This window comes from Equus caballus, chromosome 22 (genome assembly GCF_041296265.1).
Source record: "Equus caballus isolate H_3958 breed thoroughbred chromosome 22, TB-T2T, whole genome shotgun sequence".
Taxonomy (NCBI): domain Eukaryota; kingdom Metazoa; phylum Chordata; class Mammalia; order Perissodactyla; family Equidae; genus Equus; species Equus caballus.
In genome coordinates, this window is record NC_091705.1 from 49,620,116 (window position 1) to 49,637,523 (window position 17,408).

Below are 17,408 nucleotides of genomic sequence, written 5' to 3' on the forward strand. Positions count from 1 at the left end.
GTGAGCACTCACGCTCCCAGCCACCTGGTGGAGAGGCAGGACCTGACCCCAGGGCAGCTGACTCTGTCCTCTGCCCGGGGAGGGCTTTGTGGGAGCAGCGAGAGCCCCAACAAGGGAGCAAGCGAGATGCCATCCACCCCAGTGCAACCCACCACCAGGACGGCGCCGGAGACCCCACTCGACTACGCCTCGATCCTTGTCCTCTGCGTTATCACCAGATTTTACCACTCATTTCACAATGATAGCAACTGTGAAGGGAAATTAGCATCTTTGTATTCTGCAGCCAGATACCTCAATGGACTGATTCTGAGTTTTTTTTAACAATGAAAAGGAAACACCCTGCTGGTTTCTACTTCAGTGACCTAACGGCACACACTGAACACTCAGAGAACTCTGCTTCAGTAAACACGTTTTTGTTTTAACTCAGACTTTGTTTTGTTAACTCTGTTGCAGAAAATGTCAAACACACGGAAATGGAGAGAAAATGGTACAATGAACCCTGTGTACCCGTTGCTCACTGCCGCAACTTCCAACTCACGCGTGATCTGGTTTCATACACTCATCAACTTGCTGTCTTCTTCCAAATTATTTTTTTAACATTATTTGGCAAAGTCAAAAATCCCTCATCAATCCATTGGTGGGTTACAAATGGAGTGGATTGGTGGGCTGGCCCAGTGGCGTAGTGGTTAAGTTCTTGCACTCCACTTCAGCGGCCTGGGGTTTTCGGGTTTGGGTCCCGGGCATGGACCTATACGCTGTTCGTCAAGCCATGACAAGGTGGTGTCCCACATACAAAATAGAGGAAGATGGGCACAGATGTTAGCTCAGGGCCAATCTTCCTCACCAGAAAAAAAAAAAAGAGGAATGGAGTGAAATGTTGGCATCCAGGTAATTTTCCACTGTGCTTTTTTTTTTTTTTTTTTTGCTGGGAAAGATTTGCCCTGAGCAAAGATCTGTTGCTAATCTTCCTCTTTTTCTCTTTTTTGTGTATTCTAGTTGTAAGTCCTTCTAGTTCTTCTTCCTGAGCCACTGCCACAGCATGGCACCTGACAGAGGAGTGGTGTGGGCCACAACAAGGAACCAAAGCCAGGCCGAGGGAGTGAAGCACGACAAACTTTAACCATGGGGCCGTCAGAGCTGGCTCCCCACTGCACTGATTTTGAAGGAGGCCCACAGATGGGCTGACAGCACCCCGGCACCTTGTGGACCCGGATGACAAAGCCCAGGAATTAATGGCCACCCCGTGGGTCCCGAGCAGAGGAAGGAACTGGACTCGGGGCTGTTCAGGAGTGTTCAGAGCAGGAACGTGCTGGGGGAAGCTTCTGGGATATTTCAAAAGAAGTAGCACTAAGGCCCTAGAATTATGTTTTCTCAAAAAATAGTTTTCTTTAAGTAACTTGGCTGTGTAGGCAAATCAGTCTGCGACGGTGGCGTGCTGCTATGAAGCTGATCATTAGCTGTCACAGGAAGGAGCACATCAGCTCCACTCGGCTCCCGGCAGACCCGAGCGTCTCAGGCACTAATGTCTTTATTATCAAGCCTTGAAATTCCCAGAGAAGACAAGATCTTTCACAGGTGACACTGTCATCGTTTCCAACTGGTTTAGAAAAATGAAACCACGGAGTTGCTCTCACCGCTTTTCTGCCATTTCTCCATCTTCACAGACAAAAACATCTGGGAATCAAGTGGCGCTAGAACCCTCGAGCGATGTCTAAAATGTCCCACGCTGGGGCTCAGCGTGTCCATTTGTGCTCAAATGCCCATGGTCACAACGCTCGCCTGCAGGTGATAGAAACTCCAGTCACACCAGCTGGAGGAAAAGGAGTGTGAGGCAGTGCAAGCTTCAGGCACCACAGGATCAGGGGTTAGAGCAATGCCATCAGGGCTCTGTGCCTTTGCCATTCCCAGATCTGCCTGGAACCAGCTTAGCACCCAGTGAGCAGGGCCACCCTTCCCAACAAGCAGGAAGGAGTCTGAGTGTCCACCTGTGTTCCTGGGACGGTGGGAATGGGGTCTCTGATTGCCTGGGGCAGGGGAGGCAAGGGCCAGCCTTCCCCAAGCCATACAGGGGGGCTCTCAGGAACAGAGACCCCTGTGACCCAGCAGAAGGCACCATGCTGGAGTAGGGGGCGCCGTGGTCCTGGACAAGCAAAACAGATAGACGTGCCCCCATGGGTCCGGACCAGCTGTCCACGGCAGAGCAGTGCTGTTCAGCCTGTTGCGAAGACTAACAAAGGAGCAGCCTTTTCCCATCCGGGGAGCATGCTTGTTAAACAGAAGTGGCATTTGAGAAAAGATTACAGAAGCCAGACGCCGAGATTCGAGGTCCGTTAAGGATGTCTACAGCAAGATTACTCACTTGGCGACTTCCAGCAGCCTCGCTCTTCTTCAAGAAAAATGGAATAACAGCTCATCGCTCTTAGCTATCACACCCATGATATGCGGGCATAGATTTAATATACAATTTATGGCTCTGTGTGTGTGTGTGTGTGTGTGTGTGTGTTTGCACGCCTGTGGAGAGAGGCCGGGAAGGAGGCCGAGGGAGGAGGAGCGTGCAGATTCAAGGAGACAGTGCCTGTTAAGGCCCCCAGAACGGTGCAAGCACAGAGTGTCCAGCAGGTCTCAGCTGGTACGATGGCCACGATATCGCCCGTGTGCACAGGCAAGTGTTTGCGTATTTATGGATACGAGAGAGGGAGCAATCTCAGCGGATCCTGTTCCTCTGCGAGGCATGTGCGGTCTGACTGTATGTTAACTGCTCATTTATACTGCAACACATTTTCCTCAAGCATGCTAATGCTCCTTTCCCCCCCATGATGATATTTTTAAAAGCCAGATTGCAGAGCTGTGCTTGTGCACTAAAAGAGATTTCCCAGGCAAAAACAACCAGCTGGCCCCCGTGTGCTGCCATTGCATACTCCCCACGGAATTACACCAACGGGGGGATGGTCTGTGAGCCCGCAGAGCACTCGGCCCTCTCCAGGAAAGGGCTTTCCCAGGACCCGGACAGAGAGAAGGTCCAGGCTCGCCCTTGCCAGCGGGGCATCCTCCGAGAGCCCTCAGGGCTTCCTGCGAGTGGCACGAGAGTGAATGTGTGTCTCCGCTGCTGTGCGTTGAGCCCCAGAGAAAAGGGTGGCTTCGTGCACACCCTGCATTCGCTGACCGAGAGAGTACAGCCCCCAGGCTGTGGTCACGGGTTACGAAGCCCCTGGACACTCACATGACCCAAATGAGACATTCTTCAATAGCCATCAATCAGCAGTTCAGAGAAGCACCTCTGGGTCCTGCTAGGCCGGCACTGGCTCTGCCTGCGCCCCAGCCCGCGCCCCGGCTCTGAGTGTGTGGGAGGTGTCTGCATTTGGGTCCATCGCGGCCAAGGGTCCCTTAAAATCTTCTAGCTCTTCCGATGTTTTGATTCAAAACAGCAGAGTCCTCACCACTCTGTTGTCTCCCCGATGACCAGGGCACCCCTCACCTGCCCTGAGCAAGGCCAACGGGCAGCTACCCTAGGGTTGCTGTCTCAGTTCTGGTCCCCGGAAGCAGACGCCGTGTGCAAGCAGGGCACCCCGGTGGGGGGGCCTCTTCCCTGAGCCCACGGGGAGCTCTGGGGCGTAAGTTGCAGCTCAGAGGTTGTCCCATCTCAAGGAATGGGCACCAGGAGGTCACAGGATATGATCGCCCCAGGGGTACAAACCCCAGGCACCTCCAGAGACAGCTCTCTGAAGACGGCCTCAGCCGAAAAACCCGGTGTGCCGATGCTAGCCCTGGAATGTGCATATGCAGTGAGACCTGGCCAGGGGACTTTGCAGATGTGATTAAGGTAGGGAGAGCCTCCTGGCCTATCGGGTGGGACCGTCTCACCGCGGGACACCTTGACAGCAGAGAACTTGCTCTGACTGTGGTCAGAGATGTGGCTAAAGGGAAGCCGGGCAAGTGGAAGCGTGAGAAGTTTGCAAAGTGGCGTTGCTGGCTCAGAGCTGGAGGCTTCTGTGCAAGGACAGGGAGGCCTCCAAAGTTAGGGGTGGCCTGGCTGACCACCAACCAGGACACGGGCTCAGTGCTACAGCCACAGGAACCTGGGGGAGCCTAGGCCGTTCTCCCCAGAGAGAAGGCCTGGGCTGGACCACTGGACTTCCAGCCCCACAGCTGAGACAGGAAAGCTGGCTTTGGAGCCCTCAGCGAGCAGTAACTCGGGGGCAGAGTGTACAGGTGGGAGAGGGCCCAGCCAGCCTTTGGGAGCACGTGCTACAGGGACAAGGCTGTCATGGACATACACATGATGCCACTGAAAAGGACTCTTTCCAGGTGCTACCACCTGAGGAGAGACTCCGTGTCTAAACAGGGAGGGGGCGAGCCAGAGAGGGTCACCTCACTCATCTGAGCCCTCTGCTCGCTCCTCAGGGGCCCTGTCCCAGAGGCTGACCCATCGCTGCCTGGGCTGGTTCCGCCCTGCTGGCCCCAGACCCTTGTGCTTGGCATTGGCCTTGGCCTTGTGCTCAGTGGACTCAGCTTCCCCAAGAGGAGACTGGTCCCCTTGGGCCCTCTGTCCCAGCCCGCTAAGCATCTTGGTCCCATAGGAGGTAACTAATGGATGGAGGTGTCTTGTTAGCTCACAGATGACTGTCTTAGGACACTTCGGGGACAAGTGGCAAAGACCTAAGTCCAACCAGCCTATGGGCGTAAAGAGCTCATGTTACCACAAAGTCCGGAGGAAGAGCCGGGGCCCGGCCAGGGCCTCAACCTGTGTCCCAGGGCCTCAACCCGTGTCCCAGGGAGCTCCATTTCACCCCAGGAATGTGCAGGGACGTGGGGGGTCCTGGGGAGATGGGGATCCTAGGGAGTGGGGGCGTCCAGCACAAGGCAGGGGCTCCTCTCTTGCTGCTGGGTGTCCCCCCATAGCTTCCCTCTCGGGGGTCCCGCCACCATGAGCACTTGTCATGTGGTGGAAGCCAGAGGAGGGCCTGACGGGAACGGGTGCCCATTCTCTGCACACCCCCAGCCAGACTGACTCCCACGCACACCTGCCCACAGGGGAATGCAGCAGACAGCTGAAAGTCTGGGTAAAGTGGAGAGGGGACACAGGGATGCCAGCTGACCCCACCTCTGCCTGGTCCCAGCCCGGCCGTCTCTCGCTGGAGTCCTAGACTTGCCGTGGAGACTGCGCGTCAGAATCCACAGGATGCCCTCTTCCTTCAGAGGCTCTGTGCTTCAAGGAGCAGGGGCCGCCCTGGGCAAGCTGGGCGCCTGCCTTCAGCCCCACTGGCACCGGCTTCGTTCCCCGTGGGTGTCGCCTTGAACGGCCGTCGGAGCTCCAAGGCAAGAAAGACAAAGGAGGCACTGGTTCAGGTTTTATTTTTGGAACTCGTATGAAGTCACTAGGAGATGAGAGGCATTTTTTGCTATTTAAATATTTCTAGGCAACTACAACTCCTGATGATAGACAAAGGGAGCACGCTCCGGATCTCTGGAAAAGGAGCTGGAACGTCAGAAGTCATGTTTGTGCAACTCCATTCTCCCCCGGAAGAGGAGGGACGTAAGAGGCGTTGACACACAGCTGCCCCTTCCTGCCTAACCCCAGGGGCTGCCAGGGTGGAAGGCGCGCTGGGGGTCCCCTCTCCCAGCTCACGCCCCCACACCAGGTTGCAAGGACATTCAGCCCTCAGCTGGCTGTCGAGAGCCACCATTCGCTCGAGTCCACGAACCTCCCATCCCACCTCTCCTGACAAGACACGGAGGCTAATATCAACCAAATGTGACCTGTTAGCTTTAAGTCACCCGATGTGTTCACAGTGCCTGGAAATTTAACTGCAAATTCGACAATTTATGAGGCATAAACTCTGAGCTTCCCAGGATGAGAGCTGACGAAATGCTGCTTTCCTTGTAAACTGAACAGACAGAACTGCTTGTGCTTCTGCGTGGGATGTGCTGTCTGTGCGTTTGTCTTTTGCCCAAGAGCAAATTCGGGACCCTCCTTCCAGCATGACCTGGGGGGAGGGGCAAAGAGTAGAGGTGGGAGGGGGAGGGAAATGAACGGGGTGGGGATGGCCCCGGGGGGTGCTTATCACATCAGCTTCAAACCCTCTGGTCTGGAGAAGTCAGTTTGCAACTTCATAGGAAAGTCTGACAAGCATCCTTTGCCCTGCTCAGCCCCACACGAGCGCCCAGGGCAGCCTTTCCAAGAACAGCTCCCAGGAAACAGGCTGTGGCGAATCCTGCTTGGAAATGGGATTTTCTCCTCTTCCCTGGGGGATGCTCCAACGTGGCCGGCTCCTCGGAAACCTCAGCCTTCCTGGCCCGTCTCTGCAGTCTTCAGGCTCCCAGGTGGAGCTCATGTTGGCTCAGCTGCATGCGAGGCTGCCCCGGCCCTGCTCCACAGGGACTGTTGGGAGCCGTCCTCTCACGGGTTCCACTTAGCAAACCTGGGAAGTGCAGGGATTGGTTAGGGGAAGGGGCTGTGCTTCTGTGGGGGGCTAAGTGACAACTGTGACAATGGCGTCCCCACACTGTGGCCCCTCCTCCCAGCCACCTGCCTGCCTGCTTCAGATGGCTGGGGTCCCACAGGGACCAGCCTCTGACCAGCGCTGTGGGGCTCAGCCTTCCACAGGATCCTCAGCACGGACCCTGCAGCCCACTAGGGCTAGAGCCCCATGCCTGCGCTATCCTCCCCATCCTCACTGGCCAGTCTCGCTCTTCCCAGACCGCGCATCATGTCCCCATGTCAGCCAGGCCCCCTGCCCTCCTCGCTCACACCCTATACTCTCTGCCCTTAATGTTCCCCATGCAGTGGACTGGGAGCTCCTGGAAGGCGGCCCTAGGGAAAGGGCCTCCGGCCCATGGAAACTAAATCTCTTTGTCAGCGTTTGTCCACTGAGATCCAAGGGTGAGTAGTCCCCAGGGCCCGGGTAGCCTTTTTGAGATGGTGCCCACAGTGGTTCTGACACACAGTCAGGTGAGAAGCTGCAGCCCCACTGAGAGCCTGCACAGCTGGGTGTGGGCACCACCCTCAGGGTGCTGACAGGTCTGCAGCCAGGCGGGGCCCCTCTGATGGAATCTGTAACAAAGCTCCCAGGGCTGGGGGACACTTGTTCCCAGGGCGTCCTCGGGCAGGCACCCTACCCACCTGCCTGCAGGTGCCTGCCTGGGGCCCCCCAGGGGGCCAACTTGGGAGGTCCTGGATGTCTGTGCGGCCACCCCACACTCCTGCGAAGTCCCCTCCCAACCGCCCTCCTGGGGATGGGCTGATTCGCAGACGCCTTGCACACACTCTGGTGTCCCACTTGGCCCAGTCAAGCGGGCTGACACCTGCCCGGGAGCGCCCCTCCCCTCATCACCCCATCCCCCTCCCCCCCCATCAACACTCCTCCAGCGAAGCTCCATTCCTCTGTTGGGTCTTCTTTCTTCAAACGGCCGACGTTTATGGGTGTTGACTGCGCTGAGCACCTCACGTGCAGTGTCCCCGTCTCCCACTGCGGCTGTGACAAACGACCAGAAACCAGGGCTGAAAACAACCCAGTTATCATCTTGTGGTTCTGGCGGCCAAAGTCTGACCCAGGGCCCCCCGGGCTGAAGGCGAGGTGTCGTCAGGGCTGCTCCCTCCGCAGGCTCCAGGGGAGCACCTGTCTCCTGCCCTTCCCAGTTTCTAGTGGCCCCTTCCTTCTGCAAGGCCCACAGCGGCTGCTCAGGTCTTTCTCTCACTGCCATCTCTCCGGCTCTCTCTTCCGCCTCCCTCTTTCCCATTTAAGGACTCCTGTGACTACACTGGGCTCACCGGATAATCCAGGATAATCTCCCTATTTCAAGGTCAACTGATTAGCAACCTTAATTCCATCTGCCGCCTCACTGACCCTTTGCCGTGCAGCCTGGCAGGGTCACAGCTTCCGAGCAGAAGGACGTGGACATCCTTTGGAGCCATCATTCTCCCTGCCACATGCATTATCCCATCTAATTGTCTCCACAACCCTGAACATTAGGCCCAGTTAATGTCCTCATTTCACAGATGAGGAAACCGAGGTGCAGGGTCACCCAAGGTCACTCACTTTGGAGACAGCAAAGCCAAGATTCGTGGCAACTTGGTCCTACTCCAGACCTCGAGCCCTCTGCCCAGCCAGGTGGAGCCCATTCACTCACACAGAAACACTGGCCTCGAGCAGGAGGTGACCGTTCCAGTGCTCTGAGGATGGAGCCAGGGCTCCAGGAGTCTGAGTAGAAAGGACGCAGAGTGGCGGGCAGGGTGGCAGGGGCTCTCCCGTTCCGCTCTGGGCGTGGCTTTCTCCCATAGGCACAGGCCCAGCCGCCGCTGGTCTCAGAGCAGGGCAGGGGAGGGGCTTGCCAATGAGGGTTCTTGAGTCCCTGTGCCCGGGTGCCCAAGACACGTGTGCTTGTACACGCACACAGACCACTTGAACGGCAGGTGGCTCACCAGGAAGACGCGGCTTGCGGACACGGGGGTGCCGGCTGGGCGGGAGAAGAACCAGCTGTCCCTTCCTGGTGTGCGAGAGCTGCTGGCGCCTACCGCGCCCCAGGCCAGCCCCTGGCTCCGTACTGAAGGGAGGTGGCTCTGGGGGGTGAGAAGCGGAGGAAGGACTCGGCCCTCCCGCCTGCTGGGTGCGCTCCCTTGCAAAGTGCTCGCCTGCTGGTGGAGGGAGAGGCCGGCGCCTGAGAGGCTTCCGGGCTGGCAGACGGCAGAGACGCGAGCGGTGATAAATGTTTGGTGGCCCCGTGAGTCAGACCATCAGGCAGAGTCAGAGCTGGGAGGAAATGAGCGTGTACACGCGGGCCTCGGTTCCAAGGAGCTGCTCTCCGCTGAGCGGGCTTGGGGTTTGAACTAGAAGATTCTCGGCATTAAGGCCACAGGAGGTGAAGGGAGCCTCCTGTGACTTGGGATTTGGAAGAAGAAGTGAGAAACGGTCCTAGCAGGCGAGCAGGGGGCCTGCGGGGGAGAGAGAAAAGCAAAGTAGGCATCTGTTTCAGAAGTCAGTCCACAGAGAGACAGAGCCCAAAATCCTGGGACCAGGGGCCCCACGGCACAGGGCCCGGCCTCCTGAGGGGCTGCAGCTCCCGTCTAAACCCAGGAAAGTTCCAGGGCTGGCCCGGTGGCATAGCGGTCAAGTTCGTGCACTCCGCTTTGGCAGTGGCCCAGGATTTGCCAGTTGGATCCCGGGTGCAGACCTACTACCACTTGTCAAGCCATGTTGCGGCAGGCGTCCCGCATGTAAAATAGAGGAGAATGGGTACAGATGCTAGCTCAGGGCCAATCTTCCTCAAAAAAAAAAATAAATAAATAAATAAATAAATAAAACCAGGAAAACCAGGGTGGTCATCCTACCGTGACCCTCCCTGCCTGTCACCTGGCTCACCTCGGCCGGGTGGGACTGCCCAGGTGTCTGCAGCTGGACAGGGAACTCCCTGTACCGCTAGTGGCTGACATTTTCCATCCTCGGCTTCACACACACCACAGCCAGGCAATGCCCCCGGAGCCAAGACCCCACCCTGGAAGGGTAGAAGCACTATCTCGTGCTGGGCCATCCTCTTCCCCATTCACGCTCTCTCGCTCACCATGGGGGAGCCCACAGGTTAAAGCTGCCGTGTACTGAGCCGTGACCTCTGGGTGGCGAGAGGTCGTATATCTGTCATGTGGTGCTTACAGCAACCTAATGACATGGGCCACATTGTCTGCACTTCACAGATGAGGAAACTGAGGCTGGGCCCATGGTCAGGGGGCCAGAGCCCAAGGTCAGTGCACGGCTGATCTAGGTGCCACCTCCTACCCAGCCCCGACGCCCCCACGAGCTCTCCACCCCACAGCCCCTGCCGTGGCCTGGCCCTCGCGTTAGGGGGATGCACTCACGGGCAGCCATGGCCCATCTCTCTTCTGGTTCTTCCTGTGAACATGGCTCCCAGGCCCAGAAAGCCGACCCAGGGCCAATGGGTGATCCAGGAATCTGGGGGACAAGGAGGCAATCAGCGAGGCTTAGTAGGCCTGAGCCGGACCCCCGGGGTCTGCCCACAGCTGAACACACTGGGAACCCACTGGTGCCCAGGCTGGAAGGAGGTTCTGTCTGCCCCTCCAGCAGCTACCACTCGCACTTCGCTTACATTTGTACGTGCTGCTCTATTTTTAAAATCCTCCTTGGAATGCTGTATGTTCTGGAACATGTGCAATTTCCATGCCGTGGGTGGGAAAATCGACAGCTAAACTCTCCAATTATGCATATTACACAGTCTGAGTGTCTCTAAATAAATGTACATGTCTCTCCATCTGCCTGTGGCCTCATAGAAAACAATAATAATAATAATAATGATAATGATAATAATAATAATGTATGTGGTTTTCAGCCACTAAGTTTGGGGTATTTTGTTACGCAGCAATAGACGAATAGATAACTGATACAGGTGTTGCTGTGAACTTATTTTTGTCAGTTGGTGAAGAAGTCTTCTTGCTAGCGAGAGCTGCTCAACAGGGGTATGGGGACTGGAGACAGAGGGGGTCTCCAGGGTGGAAGGGCCCCCCTGGCACTCTGCAGTGTAGCCAGAAAGATAAAGCCCTCCTACCACCCTGTCCGACTTGGGCCGCCAGTCTCTGATGAGACGATTAAGCCCCTGCCTCCCACAGCTGCGGGTCTGAGGGTGCCTCAGGGTGCCAGCCCGGGGTCTGCCTCCAGTTCCTCCCCCACACCCTCTTCATTTGGAAGCCTGCTGGAGAACCATGGGGTACCACACGTTCCCCTCCCACTGTCTGTTGTCATATTTTCTCCCCTAGTTCAGCCAGTCCCCTGAGCACCAACTGTATACCAGGTAGCGCCACAGAGCTGGGGGCAAGTTAGGAAACAAACCCCACAGGGACCCCAGCCATGGCAGGGTCACCTGGGCATCTTCCCCTCGGCAGCTCTCTGGACTTGATCTTTGCCCCGGGGCAGAGTCACCACCCTGCTCAGCAGCCAGGATCCCACATCACCTACATCACGTACTGACTTGAAGAAAGCTGGAGCCACCCCACATGCCTGCTGCCTCCTCAGCCAGAACTCCTGCTTCCCAAGAAACACAGACTCTCGTGAACGGCTCCCAGCCCTCGCCGCACACAGGATGGTGCAGCTCCCCTCCCACACACAGCATTTGGAGGGTCAAACTTCCACGTGTCACTGTGGGAGCCGGGTGCTGGCCACGGGTACAGCCCAATCACCAACGGACACAGCTGGACCTGGCTTGGTCCTCCCCGAGCACAATGCCAACACCTTCTCAAGGGTCTCAGCTGTTTGGGAAGCATTTGTGTCGGGGAAATCAGAGGAGAAAGGGGCGAACAACTTGGAGTAGAAGGTTCCGGCTGCTGCGCCATCCCGGCTTCTCGATGCCGGAGGAGCATCCAGAGCAGGCCACCAGGGAGCCGTGGACGCGTCTGCTGCCCCCTGTAGAACAAGGCCTTCCAAGCGACATTTCCTTGATGGTTTCAAGCAAATGCCTTGTCATAATATTTGTGCTAAGTTGCCTTTTATGACTTTTTAAGCTCCTAGGCTGGCTCAAAAATTAATCTTTGAAAAGAAGGCCAGCTTAGCAGAAAGGTCAGGGGTTTGAAAACCAAACAGTGAGCTTAGGCAACCGGCAGGAATGCGTCTCCGTTGGCATCGTCCTGAGCATCTACAGCTAGAGGCCGGCAAAGGGACAGGCTCCACTGGCCACTGACAGGTACCTTGCCCTTGGAGGGCTCCTGACGGAGGTGACCAGAGGTCACCATCCCTGGTAAGACTCCAGTGTTACCGTGGGTGCTGAGATGGCATTGAGCTCCCGTGGGTCCAACAGGGTCCAGCACCATCACTTCCTCTTGTGACGCAGACACTCAGGTCTCAATCCCAAGATGGGTTTACTTAAGTGGTGGGTTTGTCTTCAGAGAACAAGCCTAGTCTAACCTGGTGGGGTTTTAAAGCAACTTTTGTTGGCCCGAACATGTCCCCGTCACACCCCTGAAGTCACCACACAGTCTGTTCCCCGGTGTTCACTCCACGGGTGTTCCCGGGGTGCCTGTGTGCCAGCACTGACAGCATCTGCAGCAGCCTGCCCTCAAGAGGCGGCCATTCAGCCAATATTCCCATCTTACAGATGATGAAATCAAGGCACAGAGAAGCTACGACACTCGCCCAAGCATTAAATAGCAGGGCCAGGGGGTCTGTCGCCTCTGAGCCGCCTGCACCGGCTTCCAGCAAAGGGACTTGGTGCTGCCTTTGAAGGCTAAAAGTACTTTCCCACGTTCAGACTCCCTGACAGGAGCAGCAGGTTTTGGTGGAATGGGCAAAGCCAAGAAGGAATAAATACAGACCCATGCTGGCCATGAGCTCATCAGCCTGAACTTCTCCCTGCTGGGCAGGCTGGACTCGGGCTGGGAGCTGGGGCTGGCGGCTGGGGGCTGGGTGGGTTTTCCTCAGCTTCACTCCCTCCCCTCAACACCCAGCCCCTCTCAGCCTACTCCCATTTCCCATTCCCAGCACAGCAAGTGCCGCCAGCCAGGTCCCCACAGGGACAGGGCTGCCCCTCCCTAACCCTGCCTGGCACAGGCTCTGAGGGTGACTTCTGATGACCAGCTCCAGGCGGTGATGGGGTCTGGGGCATGGCAGCTCATAGCACAGCAGCCTGGACAAGGCCACTCCTCCAGGGTGCCCGGTGCAGGGACCCAGCCTGCATGGGAAGGGGTGCTGCTTTGTTCCCCACTCTTTGCCCCCCTCATTCACCCACCCCCTTGGTTGTGCCAGGAACCCCTGGGCCACCAGCTTCAGGCACCTTAGGTAGGCACCCCAGAAGGGAGGGGCGGCCCAGCCACCCCAGCGGGAAGCTTCCTGCTTCGCCCTTCCCCTCCATTACCCCCTCTCCCCCGCTGAGCGAGATGCTGTGAGGGGAACGGCTCCCTTCGTGGCGGGGTTGCGGGGCGGGGGAGTGAGAAGTTGGGAAGACTAGGGAAAGGAGGATGTGCCGCCTGGGGGAAGGTGCCTGAAAAGAGCCATTATCTCCTGTGCACCCCTCCAGAATCCCAGCTCCCCGGGGCGCTCGCCCAGCCCGGATTGTCCCTGGGAGCGCACGGGGGCGACCCGCCAGCCCTGCACTCCGCGGGGCGGGGACAGCGGCTGGGGCCTCCTCCTCCCCGGTCCACCGCCCCCCACGGCTGGGCGCGCCGCGCCGCCGCCAGCTCAGCAGAGGCGCGGAGCCCGGGAGGGCGCGGGCGCGGGGGGCGGTGTGCGGCGCGGGTGTGCGCGGAGAGCGCGAGGGAGGAGAGCGCGAGCGAGGGAGAGAGCGCGCCGGGGCAGCGGTGCGTGCGCTCCGCTCGGCGCCACAGGCTCGCCCCGCGCAGCCCCGGCCGGCCGGGTGCTCTCCAGCAGAGTCGGCACTGCCGCCCCGGAGCCCGAGGAACCGCGGCGTCTGGAGATCGGAGGAAGCCGGGGCAAGCGCGGAGCCCAGAAGGAACTCGCAGCCCAGAGCCGGGAGTCTGAAAGAGGAGCGGAGCCCGCGGCCCCGGGTGAGCGCAAGCCCGGAGCGCTCCGGGTGGCACGGTCCGCGTCTGGTGCTTCCCGCCTGGACGACGCGCCCCCTCGCCGTCTCGCGCCCTCCGCTCGGGCCCCTGGTACTCTGTCCCCGCCTGAGACGCGCCCACCCTCGCCTCGGCTTCCGGCCGCGGAGGCGCCCGACCGAGCCGCGGACCCCGACGAAAGCGGCGCCCGACCCCACGCGCCCACCATGCGCCTCAACAGCTCCGCGCCGAGCCCCGGGGGCGCGCCTGGCCCCGACCCCTTCCCCCTGCCGCCGTCGGGGATGGAGACGACGCTCCTGGCATCCGGCCTTGGCAACGGCTCCGGCAACGCGTCCGAGTGGGTCCGAGCGGCGCCCAACAGCGACCTGGACGTGAACACGGACATCTACTCCAAAGTGCTGGTGACGGCCGTGTACCTGGCGCTCTTCGTGGTGGGCACGGTGGGCAACTCGGTGACGGCGTTCACGCTGGCGCGCAAGAAGTCGCTGCAGAGCCTGCAGAGCACCGTGCACTACCACCTGGGCAGCCTGGCGCTGTCCGACCTGCTCATCCTGCTGCTCGCCATGCCGGTGGAGCTGTACAACTTCATCTGGGTGCACCACCCCTGGGCCTTCGGCGACGCCGTCTGCCGTGGCTACTACTTCCTGCGCGACGCCTGCACCTATGCCACGGCTCTCAACGTGGCCAGCCTGAGTGTGGAGCGCTACCTGGCCATCTGCCACCCCTTCAAGGCCAAGACCCTCATGTCCCGCAGCCGCACCAAGAAATTCATCAGTGCCATCTGGCTGGCCTCGGGCCTGCTGGCCGTGCCCATGCTCTTCACCATGGGCCAGCAGAACCGCAGCGCCGACGGCCAGCACCCCGGCGGCCTGGTGTGCACGCCCATCGTGGGCACGGCCACGATCAAGGTCGTCATCCAGGTGAGCGGCCTCTTCAAGGGGAGAAGGGCCAGGGAGAAATGAGGCTCTCAGCCGGGGCAAGGTTAGCAGGCACCCCTCAGGGAAGCCGCCACATCTCTCTTTTCCTCACCCCAAAAGTGATTTCCTATGTGGGCACCCTCTGGGAACAGGGAATTGGAGAAATGTCACTCTTGGGAAGGAGATGAGGGAGAGGCTGAGGGGCCTCAGAAGCAGCCTGACACTCCCCCCTCTTCACTCCAGAGCTGCCAGATCTCAGCGCCCATCTCATCCCCTCCTTCTGTCAAAGGGGCCAGAACCTCAGGTCAGTGGCCTCCTGGGGGGTCCACGGATGGGGCTCAGCTATCTCAAATTCCCTAAGATGGGAGATACTTGTGTGCACTGCTGGCCTCCTCTGGAGAGTCCCTTTCATCAGCTTGTCAAAGACTTTGTGCCCCCAAGAGGCTGGGTCCCTCTCCTCTGCAGCAGCGCCTCCAGGCTGCTCCCCCAGTGCCTCCTGCCTGCCCTGTCCCGGCCCACACTTGGGAGACGGAGCTGAGCCTGGTGCTGTCTCAGGCCAGTTCCTTAGCTCAGTCTCAGTTTTCCCTTCTGTGAAATGGGGTAATCATAGCTCCAACCTCAGAAGGTACAGGATTCAAGAGCGAATGTGTGTGCCATGCTGCGTGGTTCCTGGCTCATGCAAATGCTCAAAGGCACTCCTACTGTCGGTGACGATGTTGTTTCTGCTGGGAAGATCCTAAGGTGTTGGGCGTGGTGGCAGGTGGGGGGCCTGTGTGAGGTGTATAACACTGGAACTGGGTGACAAATGCCGCTCTGAGGGTCTGAGCAAAGCGCCACAGGCACCCAGGTGGGAGCCCTCCCTGGGAATCGGCTTGGACAAGGCAGCCTGGCAGGGTGGGGAGATTCCCGCCCTGTGGAGAAGGCTAATCAGTCAAGGGCTGGCCAGGCAAGGGCCCTGAGCAGGAGGAGGGCGTCCCTGGGAGGGAGTCCAGGAAGAAATGCCACTTTGAATGGTGCCATGGCCCTAGGACTTGGTAGCCATGGAGGTGCAGGGTGGGACAAGGAAGACCAAGAGGCAGGATCTGGGTGGGGCCGCCATGCTCTCTGCTGAGCTGCAGGAGGGGGCCAGCGCGGCCAGCTGTCCTTTCACGCCAGAGCCAGCAGCAGCCTCCCAGCACAACTTGTGCTGCTCCCTCGGAAGCCCAAGTATGACACATGTGCTGGGGTGGGGGCAGCTGGTGTGCTGGGGCCAGCGCTGTCATCTGTAGTCAATCACTGGGCTGCGGCTGACCCTCCACCAGTCATCACCGAGATGGGCCAAGTGGCAGAATTACGTTCCAGGCCCCCTCGCCTGCACTGAGAACTTGTCGCTACAGGTGTCCCTTGTGTGAGAGGCCCCCGCCAGCAGCCGCGTGTAGCAGGGAGATGAGTGAGGGCGCAGCCACCTCTCCACCAGCGCCTTCCTCGCGCTAGAAGCAGAAGCAGAAGCAGTCAGGGTGCCGTGTGCGGTAAACAGACTGGAAAATTACCCTCCCGCTTCCTCTGAGGTCTCCTCTTCCTTCCCATGCTCCAGTCTTTGATGGCCTGTGCCCAGGGGCCTCTCCCAATCTGCCCTGGGGGGCTGCGGGGGCAGCAGCCACACTGCCTGCCTCCGAAGGTATGACGCAGCAGTTCAGGTCAGCAACAAGGGGTGAGCGGCGCTCACTGCCCGCCCAGAGATGCTCCGCTCAGACCCATGCGCCCTCTGGCTCCCATGGGCTCAGCCAGGAGCAGTCTGGGTGTTGTGATCATCAAAAACAAACAACAGACAGAGGGAGCACGGCCCCCTGAAAGCATCCTGCCCCGACTCCATGGCCCGTCTGTCGATCCCACGGAATTGGACGCCTGAGTGACATCGATTCACCTCCCAAAGCGCCGTTCCTCTGAGTCCAGTTGCTCTGAGGCTGCGATGCTGGGTACGGCCCGGGGCGTGTCCCGGTCTTGTGTCCACTCGGCAAGTGTCTGTTGAGCATCAACTGGGACAGGCCCTCTGCATGCGGACGCCGCACCGGCCGAGCGTTCACTGAATGCTTGCTGGCTTCCTGACGCCCTCGGGGAGGGGAGGTCCCCGTTTTCCTTAACAGCCTCGGCAGCACACCTGGGATCCATGGGTGGGCCGATTTCCTGGTGTGCCAACCGCTCTCGAGAGGCCTCTCGGGGTCCTGCGTGCGGGCTGCCCGTGTGCTTGAAGGAACGGTCCTTACAGGAGAAGCACGGCCTTGGCCTTGCTGCCTTCCCCCATCCCTTCGGCGCTGCCATCCGCCATCTCAGGAGAGGTTTTCGGGGGCAAGTTAGGTTCCCCACTCAGGGTCCTGGGCCACTTGGCAGATGTGGGCAAATGTCCACTGTTAATAAACAGCGGTCAGGCCAGAGAGGGGCTGGGCAGCCGTGTCCGCATCTCCCTCTCCGATCGTGGTGGGGTGTGGAGGCCTGAGCCCATCAAAATGGCCCCTCTTTCCAGAACGGGGCCTCTCCAGCCAGTGTCTGCCGTGTGGCCGACAGCCCTCTAGGTCTGTGAGAGTCCGTCCTGGGACTTGCAAGCAGAAGCCATGTTTGGAAATGAGGTGGCTTGGTGATAAATTTCTGGGCAGCTCTGAATAGTCCTTGCTGACACAGCTGGGCATTTTCTGAGTGTGCAGCCCGGACCTCAGGCCACACAGTGGCGAGTGGAGGTCACGGAGCAGGCAGGGCAGTCCCAAGCCAGCAAGGGCCCCGGGTCCCGAGCCACCAGGTGGCCAGGAGGAGGAGCCCCAGCGCCTGCAGTGTGTCCCTAGTGTGGCTCTTCCTCTGCCCCCAGGAGGGACTGGATTCAGATCCTCCCAGACTGTTGGTCACAGTGAAATTTCTGGGGTAGAAGACGCGCATTTGAGGGATAAAGTGGTCTTGCTGTTAGGAAGTCCCTCTAAGAAATAGCACTGCCACCACCGTCCATTCATGCTTCTCCA

At 59.1% G+C, this 17,408-nt stretch overlaps 1 protein-coding gene and 1 long non-coding RNA gene across 3 annotated transcripts in view; one reads left to right on the plus strand and one right to left on the minus strand.

Moving 5' to 3' along the window:
* Window positions 1-5,335: 5,335 nt before the first annotated feature.
* Window positions 5,336-8,704, minus strand: LOC138920178 (uncharacterized). 2 transcript variants are annotated; one of them, XR_011430923.1, is made up of 2 exons: window positions 8,420-8,704; window positions 5,336-7,472 (listed from the first exon to the last, which is right to left on the minus strand). It is a non-coding gene; the product is annotated as an uncharacterized lncRNA (long non-coding RNA). The 2 variants fall into 2 exon arrangements; XR_011430922.1 differs by having other exon boundaries at window positions 8,037-8,657.
* A 4,515-nt stretch (window positions 8,705-13,219) lies between these two features.
* Window positions 13,220-17,408, plus strand: part of NTSR1 (neurotensin receptor 1) — a 52,184-nt gene continuing 47,995 nt past the window's right edge. Inside the window, exon 1 of the mRNA XM_001493229.4 lies at window positions 13,220-14,427. Coding sequence (XP_001493279.1) covers window positions 13,714-14,427 — 714 coding nt within the window. The 5' untranslated portion in view covers window positions 13,220-13,713. The remainder of the gene's footprint in view (window positions 14,428-17,408) is intronic.